The sequence below is a fragment of the Dreissena polymorpha genome, chromosome 6, assembly GCF_020536995.1.
Source record: "Dreissena polymorpha isolate Duluth1 chromosome 6, UMN_Dpol_1.0, whole genome shotgun sequence".
In the NCBI taxonomy this organism is placed as follows: domain Eukaryota; kingdom Metazoa; phylum Mollusca; class Bivalvia; order Myida; family Dreissenidae; genus Dreissena; species Dreissena polymorpha.
This window is the reverse complement of record NC_068360.1, coordinates 78,774,425-78,793,293: the sequence shown is the minus strand read 5'-3', so window position 1 is coordinate 78,793,293 and position 18,869 is coordinate 78,774,425. Positions and strand designations below refer to the sequence as shown.

Genomic DNA, 18,869 nt, shown 5'->3' with positions numbered 1-18,869 from the left:
AATAATTGCAAGTTGTTTAGGATAATGTTAATTACCAACAATGATGTATTAAACAATTATAATGTTTAAACCAGTCAAAACGTTCTATAGTGCAATTGCTTTTTATATGTAGAATCGGAACAGTCCAATTTGTTAATATTGCATTTTAAACCAATTTAGTGATAGTCATCTTAAGTTCAATACTAATTAAGTTCTATAAGAATCTGTAGAATCTTTGGATCTTTATTCTCCTAAAATGCAAGTGCAACTTCTAGATGAAAGAAATTGTGGCTTCATATTTTTCCCTTTTCATATGACAGGACCTGCACAAGAATCGACAGAATTGCCTTCACATAGGAAACCATGCGTCAAAAAGTATGATGGTGCTGATGTAAAAACAGCACAATGATGTTCAGTCAGCGATGTATACTTTTTTCTGCGAAGCTTGTTATTGAAACATGTTTGCCCCTGCTAATGTCCAATGATCTTAATAATCATCCGCAGACAAAACCAAAAATTTAAAAAAATCTTACTCTTTATTCAAAAAACGGAATTGATAATCAGATGACTACCTAAAGACAATCATTGTCAAAAGATAATAATATATACGATCGGTTAAAGGTTCTCATTTTATGTAAAAAGTTTAATTTAAACTTTTAAAGCATTTTCACGGAACAAATAAAAGGTTTATTACCGCTATTGCCTGCTTAAGAAAACAACGAAGTAAAACAGCAATACATCAGTATTATATGATAGCTTTACCATGGCCTTTTTATTGTCGCAAAACATTTGACATGTCCGCAAGGAAATCAAGTAAGAACGAGGACATATATAACACATTTGCTTCCGTCAAGTCAATACATCAAAAATCGGCATAAGTTTTAACCCACACTACATGTACATGTATGTTTGTGCAGTGAATCAATTTATGGCTCGGTATTCGACTTTCTTATGGCCGAGTTAACCTTTTTATTTTATTTTTAACAGTGTCACTATCTTGGACTGTTTTATTTTAAAACCTTCATGATGTAAAATTAAATTATCTCTTTAATATATATGTTTTATCGTTTAAATCTATTTTACACTTCATTGCATATATAATAGCAGTAAATGTTACATAAACACATTCATATTTATACTCAATTTAAGTACATAATTTCAATCAAAAATCATACACTTGGTGTAATTATAGTAATCTAAGATTAACGAAGAACTTAGCTAAATTATCGTCTATAGTTTTTGTGCAGCTACTTATAGGCTGTTTTAAATTTAAAATCGGCTACGGATTTCAATAGAATATTAATAAGGTTGATGTTGAATCTATTGTATAATACATGCATTGTTACCAACAGATATTAGGTTTTTGATAATTGACAGTATTGTTCTTTTTAATCGCGAAAATTTAACTCGGCATCTGTGTGAATTTGGTGCCATTAGCGGTTATTTTTACGCCTATTCAACCCGCGATACAAATCGAAGATTATATTATATTATAAATTTCGCTATAGCAAAATCAGGAAAACTGCCAAACCATTTTATAAATAGGCTCAGATATAATTAAAACAAATGTTGTGATTAAGCTTCATACTGACTGACCACATTTGCGAGATTCACTCTTTCCGTATATGAAAAATTGCAACGACTATGGATGCCTTGTTTGTTAATGGACCGGGACCATTTTCAAGCTCGGCCTATAAATCATTAGAACACATGTTCTGAAACAGTTACATCTTGGTTAGACCAAAAATCTAGCTTCTTGATTTTAACAAAGTTTCACCGTTGCCAAATAAGAAAACTCATTTCTTTTAACAGACCGGAACAATTGTCGAACTCCGCCATCAGAGAAAAATGTTTTGAGCAAGTTTCATAATTTTTTTTATTAAAACCGTAAAACTATCAACAAGGTTTTCCTCTGGCCAAAAAGAAAACCTGCCCCATATATTCATGGCCATGTCTTGAAACGGAATGCAACTATTTTCGAACCCGGTCCAGCGTTCATTAGAAGGCATGTTCTGGGCAATAATAATCATGATTTGACCATTACTTGGTAAAAACAAATAAACAAAGCCATTAATTAATCGACCTGTTAAGACAATGAAGTTTGAAAGTAAATTGATTGAAAGTAACAGTCATATGCATTATTTCGTTCGTATAGAACAATGTCTAAAAAATGTGGTCTTGACCAAAGGAAGTATCATACAAAAAAGTACAGAAACTTAAACCACAAAAACCACACAGTTTCTCCATATCTATCAAATATAAATTCTCTAAAGAGATACCTCCTACATATGTGAACAATGTTCATTTAAAGATGCATATGCACATCGGAGTAGTGCGGTGGAGGGGGCGGGTTTACGAGCTCCATGCTGTAGTTGTCGTTATGAATGAATCCTTTGTGTACTGTGTCCACTGTGGGGCGGGGGGGTAGTGGTCACTTTAGGGGAGGAGCAAATAGTGCGAATTTTCATCACTGAAACAAATCATTATCGAATCACTTGCATTTGATTAACCGTATAGTTGTTAAAATATTATATACATATGTATAAAATGGTTAATACGCTGAAATATATGGGTCATTTGTAGTTCTTACATTTGTTATGATTTTTTTTATCCGTCCTGATTTTAAAACTGAAACTAAATCGTCTATCAAATCGACTGAAAATCATATACAAAATGCGCGAGTTTCTTACACATGTGGTTCTTAATGTTTTTAGCTTGTTATAATACATAGCACAAACTGTCGGTGATTGTTGTCTCTAACAGGTAGGCGGAACATGCACGTACAACAATGTTGTTATATTAACAAAGCCTATTGCATACATGCACAAGATAAGTATTGATGCAAAGCATCAAAGGGCGTCGGGAATTTCAGTGTAAAAGGCACTCAATGAAGTTACATGGAACGATTGTTTTTCTACTGTAAATATTAATATATTGGCCGATTATTTTAAACAAAATAGAAAAAGATACCGGTATAACCATTATCTATAATTTTGTGTTATAACTTCCAAATAACCATTATTTATGAGGTTGTGTTATAACCCCCAAATAACCATTATCTATGATTTTGTGTTGTAACCCCCAAATAGTTCATAGTTCATTTTATTTACATTGGTTTCCTTTTTTTACTGGCATCCGTGTGCAGTTTTCATTAATGGAACAGAACTGTGTATGTTTTAAAAAATCTGCTTCATCTTGTAAGCGTAATTTCATATTTTTCTCATCTTCAAGGGGAGATGATTCTGAACTTATTCTTACGTTGCTCATTTACGATAGGGGTTGAGTACTCATTGATATGAAAACACTGTAAAAGTTTGGAAAAAACAATTGAATGAAAACTGCAAATTGCATAAAGAAGCTGCATTTCACAATACTTTGAAATTCAGTAAAAGATCATAATAGATTTATTGCTCCGATTTTCATCATTTTCAATAGGGTTCGAGTAATACTAATATAAAAACACTTAACAATTTTGAAAAGATTCAGACGCGAAAGTTGTGAAATCTTTTAAACAAGTGGAACTTGTTTATTTTTTCAAATTTAATAGAAAAAAATTCTGAACTTATTGTCCCGATGTTTCTCATTTTAAATGAGGTAAAAATGCTCATTGATATGAAGACACTGTAAGTTTGGAAAGAATCTGATGAAAAATGTTGACATAATCACCTAACCAAGCAGTTTTTCACTTTTATTTTTGAATTCAATGAGACATAACTCTGGACTTATGGTCCGATATTGCTCATATAGAGTTTGGGTTGGGTCCTCATTGATAAAAAAACCTGTGCAAGTTTGGGAACAATCGGATGAAAATGTTGGACTTCGAACAACGATTTCAAAATTGCTCAAATTCTAAGGAAGATAACTATGAACGTAATGGTCGGATAATGCTAAAGGGCCCATACCACCTGGATAGTAATACGTTTCGCGCTTCGCGCTCTATATGTGGTTCTTAAAAAAAACTCCGAGGAGTGCTTGACTCTAGGTAAACAGGTTGCTGGGACACAGCTCCTCCTTGATAAGCGGCTGCTTCCTTTATCGCAACTCATTGTTACAATCAATAATACGTGTCGCGCTTCGCGCTCTATATGTGGTAGGGATAGTACTTAGGGCCTATGATAGACAACCATAAAAATACATGGATAATAGATGTGTTGTTTGCATTTATTTGTTAATATAAAAACACGTGTATTTTTAATAAGATATTTAAGTGATGTAAGAAATTTTTATTAACGTTGTCACCACGCGGCATCCATTAATTTTAATAAAAATGCCCAATTGTAGTAAAATGGATTTTAAAATGTCTACATAAAATAAAGCTTTATTATATCTATTAACCTGACTGAAAAAAATTGTCAGCCGCCGAACTGTTCCATTCGTGCCGGAACCCGGGATTGAACCGGGGGCCTTAAGATGATTGTTGCGTAAACAACTTCAGTCTAACGCTCTCCCAACTGAGCTATTCCGGCTGACATCGTTTATGTACTGCTATTTGGTGAAGTTGTGTATAGCGATCGTTATTATATGTCTATTAATAAACTAATACATTGTAAGTTTTCGAACCACTACGCCTTCCAATAAACTTGCTTGAGAGATAGGTCGTCAAATATCGTACTACATTGATTCTCCACTAAATAAGCAAATTAGAAAAACCACAAAATACATATATTTTGATTATGTTTTGTTTTTATACAAAACCAGAAAGTGTCGCGTATTTGCCCAGTCCCTGTGATCTTTCCCCTGTGATCAGTTGTGGATCAGTTATTATTTAAAACAATAAGCTTTGCATTATTGGCAATAAATGTTAAAATAAATGTTATAGGCACAAATGCAGTACTTTTCTACACTAATTTACACAAAAAATCACCACTATGCAATATATTCTTAAAACAAAAATATATACATTGATCCGTAAAATAACTTCTCCGCCCATAAGCGAAAAAAATGCATTACATACTAGTCGCCGCTCTCCAGAGCGACGCCAATAAAGGGGCGTTGTGTAACTTACCAAGCCAAATAATAAGAATGATATTTCCGATGGCACCAACTATCCCCACGACCACCATGCCGGCGATGAATTCCGCACTGCTGGTATCGACGGAGCTGTGGACAAATGAGTACGATGCACTTGGTTTTAATATCGTTGAGCAAAAGGCATTAACCGATTTCAATTATATTAATATTACTTCAATGCGTTCGGGGAAAGGGTTATTGCCGTTAGTGAGCATTATACAGCAGAGACGTGCCGGAGACAACTGCAATGAGATTGGGCATTTCCATAGTTACGAATGTGGCAAAGTGGCCGTCTCAATGTGAAAACAGAATCGGTATCAGAGCACTTGATATTTCATGGAAACTTAAATATCAAATTTGATAACAGAATTGAGAAAACAGAACCTGCTTCTCTCTTGCAATGTACAATTGGGAACACACACTTTGGGCACTTGATACTTACTTGGAATTTACATGTGTAAAATTGAAAACATAGCACTAGATACTCGCTGGGAATTTAAAAGTTGCTGAGTAAACGAAGCATTGGGACCATAGCTCTAGATACCAACTAGGCACTGACACTTTGTAAACACAGAATCGAAATCACATCAATATATACAAACTTGAAACTTTAACATTGAAAAGTAAACATATAATTGGGACCAAAGTAACTACATACTTACTTGGAATTCAAACTGTGCAAAATTACCCCAGAATTCGAACCATAGCATGGTCTATAGCGCTTGAAAGTCGTTGGGAATATATATTTTGCAAAAAGCGAATGCAGACAGGGAGCATATCTCGAGAAATGCCAGGGGATTTACACGTTACCAAAGTAAACACAGATTTTTGACCATAGCTTTAAATACTCACTAGGCACTGTATCTCTCCAAATGCTGCATACGTACGATAAACACGTTTTTAGCAAGTATGTATTAAATACGTATTTAAGTGGTAAAGGGTGAAATACGTATCTAAGTGGTAAAGGTTAAATACGTATCTAAGTGGTAAAGGGTTCAAAACGTATTAAAGTGGTCAAGGGTTAAATAAGTATCTAAGTGGCAAAAGGTTAAAAACGTTTCTAAGAGGTAAAGGGATAATACGTATCTAAGTGGTAAAGGGTTAAATGTGGTTACCCAGAACCACGGTAGAAACGATAACTTCTGTAACTGCTGTAACTTCTGTAACCGCTGTAACTTCTGTAGCCGCTGTAACTTCTGTAGCCGCTGTAACCTCTGTAGCTGCTTCGGTAAGCACCAAAACCGACCTCGGCTATTATAAACAAATATAAAACGAGATGAAACATAAGATTAATCAATAACAGAGAAATCTGATCACAAGACGCGGTCTGTTTATTACAAAACGAGGTCTTTTATCACAAGACGAGATCGTCTGTCCCAAGACGAGGTCCTTTATTACAACACGAGTTTCCTTATTACAACACGAGGTCCTTTACTACAACGCGAAGGCCTTTATTATAACACGAAGTCCGTTATCACAGCACGTGGTCCTTTATTACAACACAAGGTCTTTTATTACAACACGAGGTTCTTTATCACATCACGAGGTCCTTTATAACAACACGAAGTCTTTTATAACAGCACTTTATCCTTTATTACAACACAAGGTCCTTTATTGCAACACGCATTCTTTTATCACAACACAAGGTCCTTTATTAAAACACAAGGTTCTTTATTACAACATGAGGTCCTTTATTACAACACAACGTCCTTTATTACCACACGTAGTCTTTTGTCACAACCAGATGTCCTTTATCAATGTCAATTAAACGAAAGACAAATGTTTTAACACTGCACAAACCAATAGAAAATTAAGAAAATATCAATAAACACGCAAAACGTACATGCAAAATAAATAATACAATGGTTTAACGCTTTGGTTAAAACATTGCAAAGAATCGGGGTAACCGGCTTTGTGGAGCCACAAAATACATTTCAGTGAAAATAAAAATGATCACATCACAATTCAAATCAATAGCAATCAAATAGTAAACATTTTAATTAAAGTCAACGATATAAACCAGAGCAACATAGTTGTTATACGAAACTGCAAACCCGACTTAAACATAAATGTTTTCTTTTGCGGTTGCGTCCAATATTTGATGACTGTCATAGCATTATCGCATGAATGACACAGAACTTTTTTTTTGTATTTTATAAGTGAGGTCATATGGCGGTGAAATAGCAATGTTGCTGAAACAATATTATTGTAGTAAGTACAGATTATTAAAACACAAGTCGGAATCGGCAATAATTGTCTTAAATATAATCGTATCATAAAAATAGAATTTATGTTTGATAGTTATAAGACAGCTTTCAACTATAATTTGTATTGATATATTATTTGTTCATTTGTGGCATTGAACAGTTTATACAAAAAATGGATAGGAATATGTTTTATTTGATATTTGTATGGCTGTTGTCGTTCAGAAACTGTATATACGTTGACTTTTGCAGATTTGCGGCCTTACGGATGTATTGACGGAGATACAAAATATCACGGTGCATTCGTGCGTTTTCATTTAATGGGCGTTATGCAATTGGTTGGAGAGTGGGGACATTTTACCAGCTAGGGCTCTAGTGCTTGCTATATCTTTGGCATCTTTGATTAAGACATGGTATACGCCTTCTCCTTTTATTGCAGCTTTCTATTCGATACAATTGTTTTATGATTTGTTCGGTTTAGATTCTCCAACGAGGTCAAAATTATATGTTAATATTTTGTAATCTGCTAAAAGAATTCTACCTAGACCAAAGTATCAAAAGAACAAATAGATATCCGTATATTAAATAAATCGTGTGATTGTTTATATTTAGTCGGAAATATAAAAAACTAATCAGCTTATATGTGTGCTTTTTATGCCCCCGAAGGAGGGCATATAGTGATCGGACTGTCCGTCCGTCTGTCCGTCCGTCTGTCTGTCCGTCTGTCCGTCAAACTTTTGTGTTTAGGTTTCAAAAAATGTTCACAACTTCTATGTCGCTTCAGATGTAACCTTCATATTTGGTATGCATGTGTATATGGACTAGGCATTTTCATACGTGGACCCCTTTGACCTTGACCTTAGGGTCCGCGTTGAGGTTTCCAAATCTGCGTTTAGGTTTCGAAAAAGAGTTTTTCGGGTACATATGTCTTCCGACAGCTATTGTTTAAAGCGTTTTTTGATGATATATCAGAGGTGAATAAAGTGGTATTTGATTAAATGCATTTCCTCTCGCTAAGATAGCTTTCACAGGTAAAGTAGTTTTAGAATGAGTGTAAATCGTGTTAACAAAAAAAATTGGTAATATAACATGTCATTCTTCAATAAAGTTCCGTATAACTCGCCTTTTAAATACACAAGGAAAAAATACATATATTTTCCGGATTTAAAAATACCCCTGAAAACCCAAAATAACATGCAGTTTCAAAGGACATCAAGATAAGGTTGGTTTACCATCTTCTTTATCTCGATGGTCTAAAATTCAAATTATTATATCATTGCTTTGCAAGACCTTACACCAATACGATATGATTCTCGTTTACCTGAAAATAATAAAGGATGTTGCCAAATCGCCGTATACACCTACAGATGAAGTTGTCTTCCTTACATTTAATTTAGACTTACACAATTATAAATGTTCAATATCTTTAAATTTTGTTTAAACCCTATACTTTTGACGCATTTTTAAGTGATGAAACAACAAACGCATCAAGCAATTCGCAACACGTTTTTGAAAAGATGGGATATAATTTTTATTATATAACAACTTTTTCTTAAAGATTAAAAAAAAAAGCCAATTATGTACTCAATATTGGAAGCAAAATGCCCAGTATTTCTTAAAACACAGCCAAGTGACCAACTATTTGCATTGGTTCATTTTTATAGGACCATCGGTCGCCCTTACGCAGAGCGTCACGTTTTATGGTAACCATAATTCTATCTTTCGAACGTATGACTTTTAAATAGCACTTGTTGCAAAAAAAATCCCAATTATTCCAGTGCGTATTTTATTTCTATGCCGTTTTGACTAAACTCACCTTATCATCTTCAAGAAGTAAAACCAGCGAAACAATATCGTACAACTCCAATACCAGCATTTGCATTATTTTGTTAAAACATGTTTGAATCCTCTAAATAAGGAGATACATACAAAGGGAAGACAACCTCCCATTGTCTTAAACCAACAGAATGTTCGAATAATTTGGAGTGACTATTACACTCTTTTACACGGGAGTTGATATGCAAATATTCTTTTAAATGATTTGTAACAACCTTACCACGAATATCAGCATTGAATACATTACACCAAAGTGTATTTCTATATATACTATCAAAACATTTCTATAGATCAATACATGCTACATATAGCATTCACATTTATTGTTATTAATGTAATGTTGGAAAACAGAGAGTAAGGAAACTATGGCATCCGTTGTGCAAAAAAACATTACAAAAACATAACTACGCGTCGGAAATATAGTTGCAATTTTCACAAAAGGAAGTAATTCTAACATTCAAAATAGTTGTAAACAACTTTGAAAAACATCTTCATAATGTGACACCTCTGTAGTTAACAACAGTGCTACGATCACCTTTTTGAACAGTGGGATAATAATTTCATCAGCCCAAATTTCCGGAAAACACCCGAAACTAATATCGCATAAAATATTTTACAAATATACGGCAGAAGAATATCACTAAATTTAAGTATGTACTCATTTAATAAACAGTCTATACCATATAACTTCCTTAGTTTTTTAAATCTTATTCGTCAATATGATCGCCATCTGCATTAAAATCGTGCTTCGTACAAAAAGTTTCCACAGTTTCGTTGAACAAAAAACAAGTATTCTGTTCTAAGTTTGAAAAGAAGCTTGAAAAATCTTTCAAAGATAATGAGTCATTGACATTATCTTTTTTTGGTAAAAATATTTCTAAAAGTCGCCAGGTTTACCATTTTCAAGGATTCGATATCATATAGAAATTTTACTTAACCTGTTCTCATTTTTGTGTGTGTGTTTTTTTTTAACGAGTTTTGCAATCGCAAAAAATATTCTCGAGAAACAGACGACATACGCTGATTAAAAATGCACATACGTTCTTCATATTTTGCAAGTCTTGTAAACAATTGTAATAACACTATTCTGCCTGCTTAGCGACTGAGGAAGGGGCAAAATAACTTACATTTTGTAGAGTTTGCAAATCATCAGTGGTTCAGCAACTTCTTTCGAGAGGCATAAACTGACTCACAATGTCATTAAAAATATCTTTTCACGTTTTGGTAAATTGACAAATTTAAAAAAAAATGTTTCAGATTCGCAAATTTTCGTTGTAGGTATGATATTTGTGAGGAACAGTAATACTGAACATTTACCATGCTCTAAAATATCCATAATATGCATCTTTTGTCGATTGAAAACTTGAATATTATAAAGCGTTGCAACGCCAAACGATTGAACAATTTGGAGAGTTCTGTTGTTGTCGTTTTATTTTGTGACACTACGAGCATTGCTTATATAGTTAAGAAATAATTCGTGTACATTATAGTTTGTTGTCGAATAACCCACGGCCGGAAGTTTAGATGCGTAGGGATTAAATCACGAGTGCGAAGCACGAGTGATTTGAAACCACGCATCTAAACTTCCGGCCGTGGGTTATTCGACAACAAACTATAACGTACACGAATTATTTCGATTCTAACACGATTTTTACTAAAGATTTATAGAATGTATCTTATTTTTCTTGCATACTATTTTATGTGAAGCTCCGCCCATAGAAATAGCTTTCGGCTGTTCTGTCGATCAGATCTCCGCCCTCAATAACAGCCAAACTGGATGGAAAAACCCCATTTCATTTCTCATGTTTGGTTAAATAAGAACAACAACAACGTGCATAAACTAACATGTTTTCATTGTACACTTTAAATTCACGCAAGAGTGTTACATCTACAAGAAAACAACACTGTATATGTGACAATACATTGGAATAAACTGACGATACTGTACAGAACAAATAACAAATAGTTTTAATTCAACGTCAGCCATTTTAGTATCGAAGCAGCAGACGAACACCGTGGGAAATTGGGTCAATTTTACGCATTTCTGTTCATAGCGTAGTATTTTGTCACGTGACTTTCATTCATAAAATACCGGATTATTACGCTGGTGGAAAATGTATCGGCATGTTTTGTTTAGCTACAGCGCGTGCTTCGGTGTATAAGCTCCGCCCTTAATTTGTTGCAGAATAACCCATGGACGATTTTCTTCTTTGTTTATATGAAATTTGGCACGTGCCGTGTTAGAATATAAAATAAACCACACATTGTATGAGCACGGATGACCGAGTGGTCTAAGAGTAAAACTTTTACTCCAGGGGTCAGTAGTTCGAGACCTGTTGAGTTTTAATTTTTTTTTTTAATTTTTTTTTATTCAATATAATACATACACTGTATACATGTATATGATCATACAACATAGTGATACAAAGCAATAACGTTCAGACATGTTATACAATATATGATAATATATAATTTAAAGAGAAAAAAGAACAACAGAAGAAGAGTTATGAAAAATGATGAGTTGTATAAAGTCGGAAGAAAGCATACTGGACTTGTGTGTTTTGTTGTATATTCACAATGATCTTATAAGATTGAAAAAAAAATTTTTTTAGAAAGATTAACTAACATTAGAGTGAAATGTATATAAGTGGACAAACATTATGAGAATTTAATCCGATTCCATTTTTGTTCAAAGATTTGTAATGTGTCATTACTGAGGGCTATTTCTTTCTCAATCTGGATTTTTAGTTTAAGACTATGGACAAAACAATTAAAATTTGGTACTTGTTTTTTGTATTTCATGTTAAGGATAAAATATTTCATCAATATAAGAATAAAATTCAGAATATTATTACAGTCTATTGATTTCAATGAGTAAATTCCGAAACTTACATTTAAGAAAGATTGTTTAACGTTTAGTTGCTGTTGTTCAAGAAAAGATACTAATTGATTCCAAATAGGCTGGATGTGTTTGCACTCCCAAAAAAGATGTTCTATTGTTTCGATGTTTTCACCGCAGAAGTCACACAGATTTGAGTTAGTTAATTTGCATTTGAAGAGATATTTATTTGTAGCTATAATTCTATGGATGTATTTATATTGAAACTTTCTTAGTGTGCTTTCAATAGTTGCTTTATATGGCATGGTAAATATGTGTTTCCAATTGAGTTCATGTTCTCCAAAAAGAACTTGCCATTTATTTTGGGTTTTGGAGTTTTCTGTAGGGTTTTTAATTTGTAGTGTGTAAAATATTTTATTCGTTTTGTTTTTTCTTCCAAGTATGTTTTCTACGAATGTTGTTTGAGTACATCGTGTATTATTTGTATTGATTTCAGATTTAATATGCATGGGTATGCTTTTGATTAGTGTGTAGTACTTCAGAAAATTATTTGAAGGTATTCCGTATATGTAGCATATATCATCAAAAGAGTAGAAATCCTTAATTCTGTAGTCATATAATTGGTCGACATATTTAATGCTTCGTTCAAACCAATCTTTATAGAAAAACGTCTTATTGTTTGAAGTTATGTCTTTATTGTTCCATAAAATAGTTTTACTGCTGGTTTCCGTTTCTAGGTTATGAGTGACATCACTCCATGCTGATAGAACATCAGACAGAAATATGTTTTCGTTTGCAATTTCATGTACGATAGTATTGCTGATGTTACATTCAAAGAGTAAGGAGTCACCATATTTTTTTAGGATTTTCTGGTAGAATAATTTCCATTTACTCGTATTGGTATTATCTAGGTATCTTTTAACCCAGCTGCATTTGATTGCATTCAAGAATGAGTCAATGTTCGTTAATTGGATACCTCCATTTTCTACAGATTGAATTAACTGATTTCGTTTTATTTTATCAGGCTTACCGTCCCATATGAAATTAAACATTGCTGATTTTATATCGTTAATAACATCCTTTGGTGGATTTGGGAGAACTGTTAATACATAAATTAATTTAGGAAGTGCAAACGTTTTCAATACTGTGTTTTTTCCGATTAGTGTAAGTTTACGGTGATGCCATGATTTTAAGCAGTTTTTAAAATTCTGTAATTTAGGAAGTATGTTTTTAAGAACTGTTTCCTTTTCATTATTTGTGAAAGTAATTCCTAACGTTGTGGCTTCATCGGATGTCCAATTAAATTTCATTTCTTTTTTATATAGGACATTACTTTGTTTTAGTTTACCTACACGTAACACAGTGCATTTTCTTTTGTTTAGTTTAAGACCCGATGTCATTCCGTAAAGGGTAAGTGACTCTATTAGGTTATGGAAGGAATCGTAATTGTCGTTTAAAATATAAGTTGCATCGTCAGCAAATAGGGACTGTTTGATATCTTCATCAGGTTCTAGTGATATGCCTTTTATGTGTTTATTTAATTGGATGTGATGTGATAAATACTCGATGCAAATAATAAATAGCGATGATGAGAGTGGACATCCTTGTCGAACCCCTCGTTCGATGTTAAAACTGTTTGAAAAGAAGCCATTGTTAATAATTATACTGTTAATATCGGTATAGAATAGTTTGACCCATTGAATGAGACTTTCACCAAAGTTCATATTTTTTAAGCAAGAGAACATAAATGAATGATCAAGCGAATCGAATGCCTTTTCAAAGTCTGCAAAGAATATCAGACCAGGATTGTTTGAATTGTTGAAATAGTTAATGCATTCTTGGATAAGACGAACGTTTTCACCAATTTAACGTCCTTTTATGAAACCAGATTGAGATTTTGAAATGATTGATGGTAATATTTTTTTTATTCTGTTTGCTATACTTTTAGTTGCAATTTTATAATCATTGTTTAGTAAACTAATCGGGCGCCAGTTTGTTAAGGATTCTAAGTTTTTTCCGGGTTTTGGAATGAGTGATATTATACCTTGTTTTTGTAGCATAGTTAAGTTTTCGTTGTTAAATGAATAGTTAAGTGAATTGATTAAATATGTTTTAATATCATTCCAGAATATTTTATAAAATTCGATTGTGATGCCATCAGATCCTGGACTTTTGTTATTTTTCATTTCTTTTAGTGCTATTCCACATTCATATTCATTAAGTAATCCGTCACACAATAATTTTTCCTCTTCATTTAAAGCGTGATGTGTATTTTTTAAAAAGGGTGTTATTTTCAACATGTTTTCGTTTATAGAGGGTTTCGAAAAATAAACGTTTTTCTTCTATTATTTGAGTTTTGTTTGTTATATCTTTGCCATTGACTACTAATTTGTGTACAGTTTTTTGTTCACTTCTACGTTTTTCAATGTTTGCGAAGTATTTTGTATTTTTTTTCATTGTGTTCAACATGCTGTGTACGTGCCCTTAGTATTATTCCATTGAGACGTGTATGATAGATTCCATCTAATATTTTTTTTTTAAATGTTATTTCATTTTCACTGTCGGTGGTATCATTTGTGTTTGTTTGATGCAATTGTTTTTCAAGTGTTTCAATGGTTTTGATGGTTTCAGTTTCAAGTTTGTGTGTTTCTTTTTGTTTAAATGATGTGTATCTGATTGTTGTGTTACGTATATTTCCTTTAATTACTTCCCATAAGGTGTTTGGGTTTGCATCATTATTATTTTGAACTGTATTTAATATTTCCTGTTTTATTTGTGTTTGATATTGTGTATCCAATAAGATGCTATTGTTAATTTTAAAGTATCCTGGGCCTCTTTCAGGTTGTATATTGTGCAATTTAAGTTCAACTAGAGAATGGTCAGTCATAAATCCTGGTTTTATGTTACATGTGTCAATAATGTTGCAAAGAGATTCAGATATTAAAAAATAGTATAATCTACAAAATATTGTTGGTTTTGTGTTTGAGTGCCAGGTGAATTTGCTTTCGTTTGGATATACTGTACGCCAGATATCTATCATATTGTAGTTTTCAATTATGTTATTCAAAATGTTTCTATTTTTAGGATGAGTATAAAGGTTTCCCTGCTTTTTATCTAATAATGGGTTCAGGACAGTATTGAAATCACCACCGATTATAATATTTTTATCTTGGTTGTCAATTATAAAGGATTGTAATGTTTCGTAAAATGTGGAATCATCTATGTTAGGACCGTAGACGCTGATTAACGTTAATTGTGTTTCATGTATTTTGATATCTATACTTGCTAGTCTGCCAATTATTATTTCGTTAAAGTTATCGACTGTGATCCCTATATTGTTTTTAATCAGAAAGGCAATGCCTTGTTTATTAGTATGTTGTCCACTGAGATATATGTCTCCGTCCCATTCATCTTTTAAGGTTTGTGTTAAAGTATTTGTCAAGTGACTTTCTTGTAATAGGCATATACTATATTTTTTTTCATCTAACCATTTGAAGATTTTTATACGTTTGTCTTTATTGTTTAGCCCTTTTACATTCAAAGTGCATAGTTTAATCATTTAAAGAGGTGATTGGTGATGTAAAAGATAGTTTGTGTGTGATTGTCCAGTTGGTTTCTATTTTAAAATATGTCCACTTGCTTTCTATTATAAGACATAATATATTCATATATACAAACAAAAATAGAAAACAAAAAGGAGGAATACAAAACGATGAGTATTCCATAGTAATGAAAAAAAAATCACAAAAATGAGAGAGAAAAAACAACAATAAACAACTGGCTTGGCTAAATATTCCAAGTATTAACAAACATATGCAAATCAGAAACATGTTGATTTAAGATTTATTTTGCGAAATTGTATGTTAAGAAAAAAATTATTTTCGTATTATTTTATTAATTAAGATGTATACAAGTTTTTAATGCATTTAATTGATTTGATTTTTAAGATCTAAATGTATAACACTTAGAGTTCTTATGAGAAATTATTTTCCTTTTATGTGTTCATAACAATTAACATAGTAGAGCTAAAGACATAAACTATTAAAATTTTTATACATGTAATAATGATACTACATATCTTGATTTCGATCGTAAACGCCGACTACACGTTTTTATTATTATGTAAACGTACGAAAATAAACAAAAGTGATACGCATATCATTTGAAGTACTATAAATAATACAGTGTTAAATTTGATAAAAACTCTAACACGTTAATATTATAAGATAAACGTACGAAAATACACAAATTTTATTTTATTCTTGTTTTTACTGGAGCTTTTTAGATCCGATGTTTGCATTTTTCAATATAAAGCATTTAATGACAATGTCCCTTTAAAGCACGTTGACCCAATAAAGGATGTCATATTGTCCAATTTTTCAGTAATCGACTATAAGCCATTTTTTAAAATTATTTTAATTCCGCATTCAATCTATACTTGGATTAAGTAACAACATATTATTGTTTTGACAATATACTTTAATACATTTGCCAGCAACTGTACCGGTGATATGCCCCATAAAATTTGTAAATACAGTGTTGCAGTGAGTTTCATAAGCCACCTATGGATAAAATCGCTCTTTTATTTTGGAGCACCAGATGAAAGTTGTTGGTACTTAAGGACTGTAACGGCCTAATGCTATTTTTTAATAATGTTCAGATTTTTTAAGTTTACAAAATCTGATTGTTTTAAGCGGGTTAAATGAGCTGAAAAGAAAATTCTTTTTAGTTCAGACATGTGATTGCATGCAATAAATATCACGACGAATATGCTGTATAGACCATACAGTATAGTTGTAAATGTCATTCTACTTTACCAATCAAATTAGACATCTTAATTCCATTAACATTTAAGTATATAGTAGTAAATTGCCTTTTTTACTACTGGATAATTATAGTTTCGTAGAAAATGTTGTGAGATAATTAATCACGAAACTCTGAACACACCTTTATTTCATTTAAGACATGTAATTTCAGTAAATTGAAATAGTACATGAATAGCTGTATAAAAATGAAGCATGATTTTACCGCAAACTTTGTTTCAGTTTATGTTGTTTGAAATGATATTAATATACACATACCTATGAATAATAAGACCAGCACGACGGACATGCTTCGTAGTCTAAAATCCATTTTGAACTAGATATGTAGCGTGCAGTATGTTGGTGTCGCACACGTACACTGATTTAAGCTATAGTCGATGATTGCACTAGCGTATGTTGCAATGACGGGTAAATTATGAACAGATAACACAGGTGAGGTGTAGCAACTGTTGCCGAATTCAATGTTTCTAGATTAATCTTTTGTCAATATATATTGCAAAATACATATTTATAGTGTACAGATACTTGTGTATATTCTGAAGAGATATTTGTATGTTAAAAATGTAATATATAATTATGTATGGTGAAAATATATATTAAGAATTTTCATATTTATGTTATGTTTCGATTAACTTGCGATAAACGATGATATTTATTATGTAATCAATAATTGCATAATGGGACCATAATATAAAAAGATATGATGTATTTAGTCAGGAAGACCGATGTTGCTTTTTTCGAAGAATTTCAGCGGATGGCTGACAAAAACGACAGCATACGGTGTAAATGGTCTGTTGATGCAATTATTTATTTATTGATGTTGTTGTAGTTGTTGATATAAACTGTCCGTTGCTTCAGCATATCCCGTTCCTATTGATGTTATTTGAACTGTTTACAACATTTTAATTTGGATGAAGGTACGTGAACATGGTTTGCGAATATATCTCATTGGGAACATTGTATTCAAATGTCTGACTGACTGTTTCTAAGTCCAATACACTATAAATCATAAAAGTTGATGCAGCCATGTGCATTTTCTGTTGATGAAGTTACGTAGATTTTAATGTGATGCATGTACGTAGATTGTAAGTGAATGCGATTGCATCAAACTTTCTTAGGCTGGGGCAAAAATAATGCTTGGTTCAATAGTATTGTATATTTCTATTAGTAATTATAAATAATAATACACTAAAATTTCGAACTACAACGTTTTAAAATTATTACATGAGCTTTGTAATTCAAAGTCGAATGTTTATGAGATATAATTTCATACTAAAGAAGAACTAAAAATCATGTCATTGCGAACTTTCAAAGGTAGGGTTGCGATAAATTTTCTTCTATATAATTTATGCTCACAAATAGCTCTGTAAATAAATAATGCCTACGTCAGCGACCAAACCAATAACTTCTTATACACAATGTTGAAGGTACAGCAACTGAACTAAAAGTAACGGTGGCATAGACGTGACATACACTCCTGTTGTGTGAATGCACTCCTCTTTTTTCTATCTCTTGTCATCGTTGTTGTCCAAATCAAACAATTCTTGATTTAAGGTGAAATTTGCGTCCGTCATAAGTCTATAGTAAATAAAACATGTGATAGCCCCATGCCATTCGACCGCGTGGTGGTCAGATCTTTTAACCCATGCATTCCAAAAAGCAGCGCCAAGATGACCCATGTCTCGAAGGATACATCCCACTAAATTTCTACTTGCGTTTGGTTCCCAGTTTTTTTTGTGGAATGGATAAAGCATGTAGTACAGAAGAACTTTGGAGTCTACAGCGACACAGTCGAGCTAGTAATCGACCCATGGATCAATATCACTCTGCAAATAATGTGCATTCAAACAAATAGATATTGTAAGCGTTACATTTAAAAAACGTATACAATTAGTATCAGAGAAAACAAATATCTACCAGAGTTATCATCAAAATATTTAGGTTCAACACTTGTAAAGGACAACGCCTTTTTGGCGAAAAGCTTCATTTAGTTAATTCAACGCAATGCAAAGCAGATGTTTTAAAGAAACGGTATTCTTATATCTTCAAAGTACGATCGGAACATTTCGTACTGAAGGTCTTTCGGGACTATAGGCAGCTTAGACGGCAGAAACACAACACATGTGCATGCTTTGTTCAAATATACAACAGAAGAATACATTTTCTTGTCGATTATTT

The 18,869-nt window shown here is 32.4% G+C and overlaps 1 protein-coding gene across 1 annotated transcript; it reads right to left on the bottom strand.

Annotated features, from left to right (window-relative positions):
• Nucleotides 1-521: 521 nt before the first annotated feature.
• LOC127834948 (uncharacterized) lies at nt 522-17,098 on the bottom strand. Its single transcript, XM_052361089.1, has 4 exons — nt 16,950-17,098; nt 6,105-6,240; nt 4,985-5,079; nt 522-2,449 (listed from the first exon to the last, which is right to left on the bottom strand). The coding sequence occupies exons 1-4, from the start codon at nt 16,999-17,001 to the stop codon at nt 2,358-2,360; spliced, it is 375 nt and encodes a 124-aa protein (XP_052217049.1). The 5' UTR covers nt 17,002-17,098; the 3' UTR covers nt 522-2,357.
• Between the last annotated feature and the right edge of the window lie 1,771 nt (nt 17,099-18,869).

Coding starts and splice junctions, on each gene's coding strand:
- LOC127834948 (XM_052361089.1), bottom strand. CDS start 17,001: ATGGATTTTAGACTACGAAGCATGTCCGTCGTGCTGGTCTTATTATTC. Junction 5,080..6,104: donor CGTTTCTACCGTGGTTCTGG/GTAACCACATTT, acceptor ATTTGTCCACAG/CTCCGTCGATACCAGCAGTG. Junction 2,450..4,984: donor CATTCTTATTATTTGGCTTG/GTAAGTTACACA, acceptor GATTTGTTTCAG/TGATGAAAATTCGCACTATT.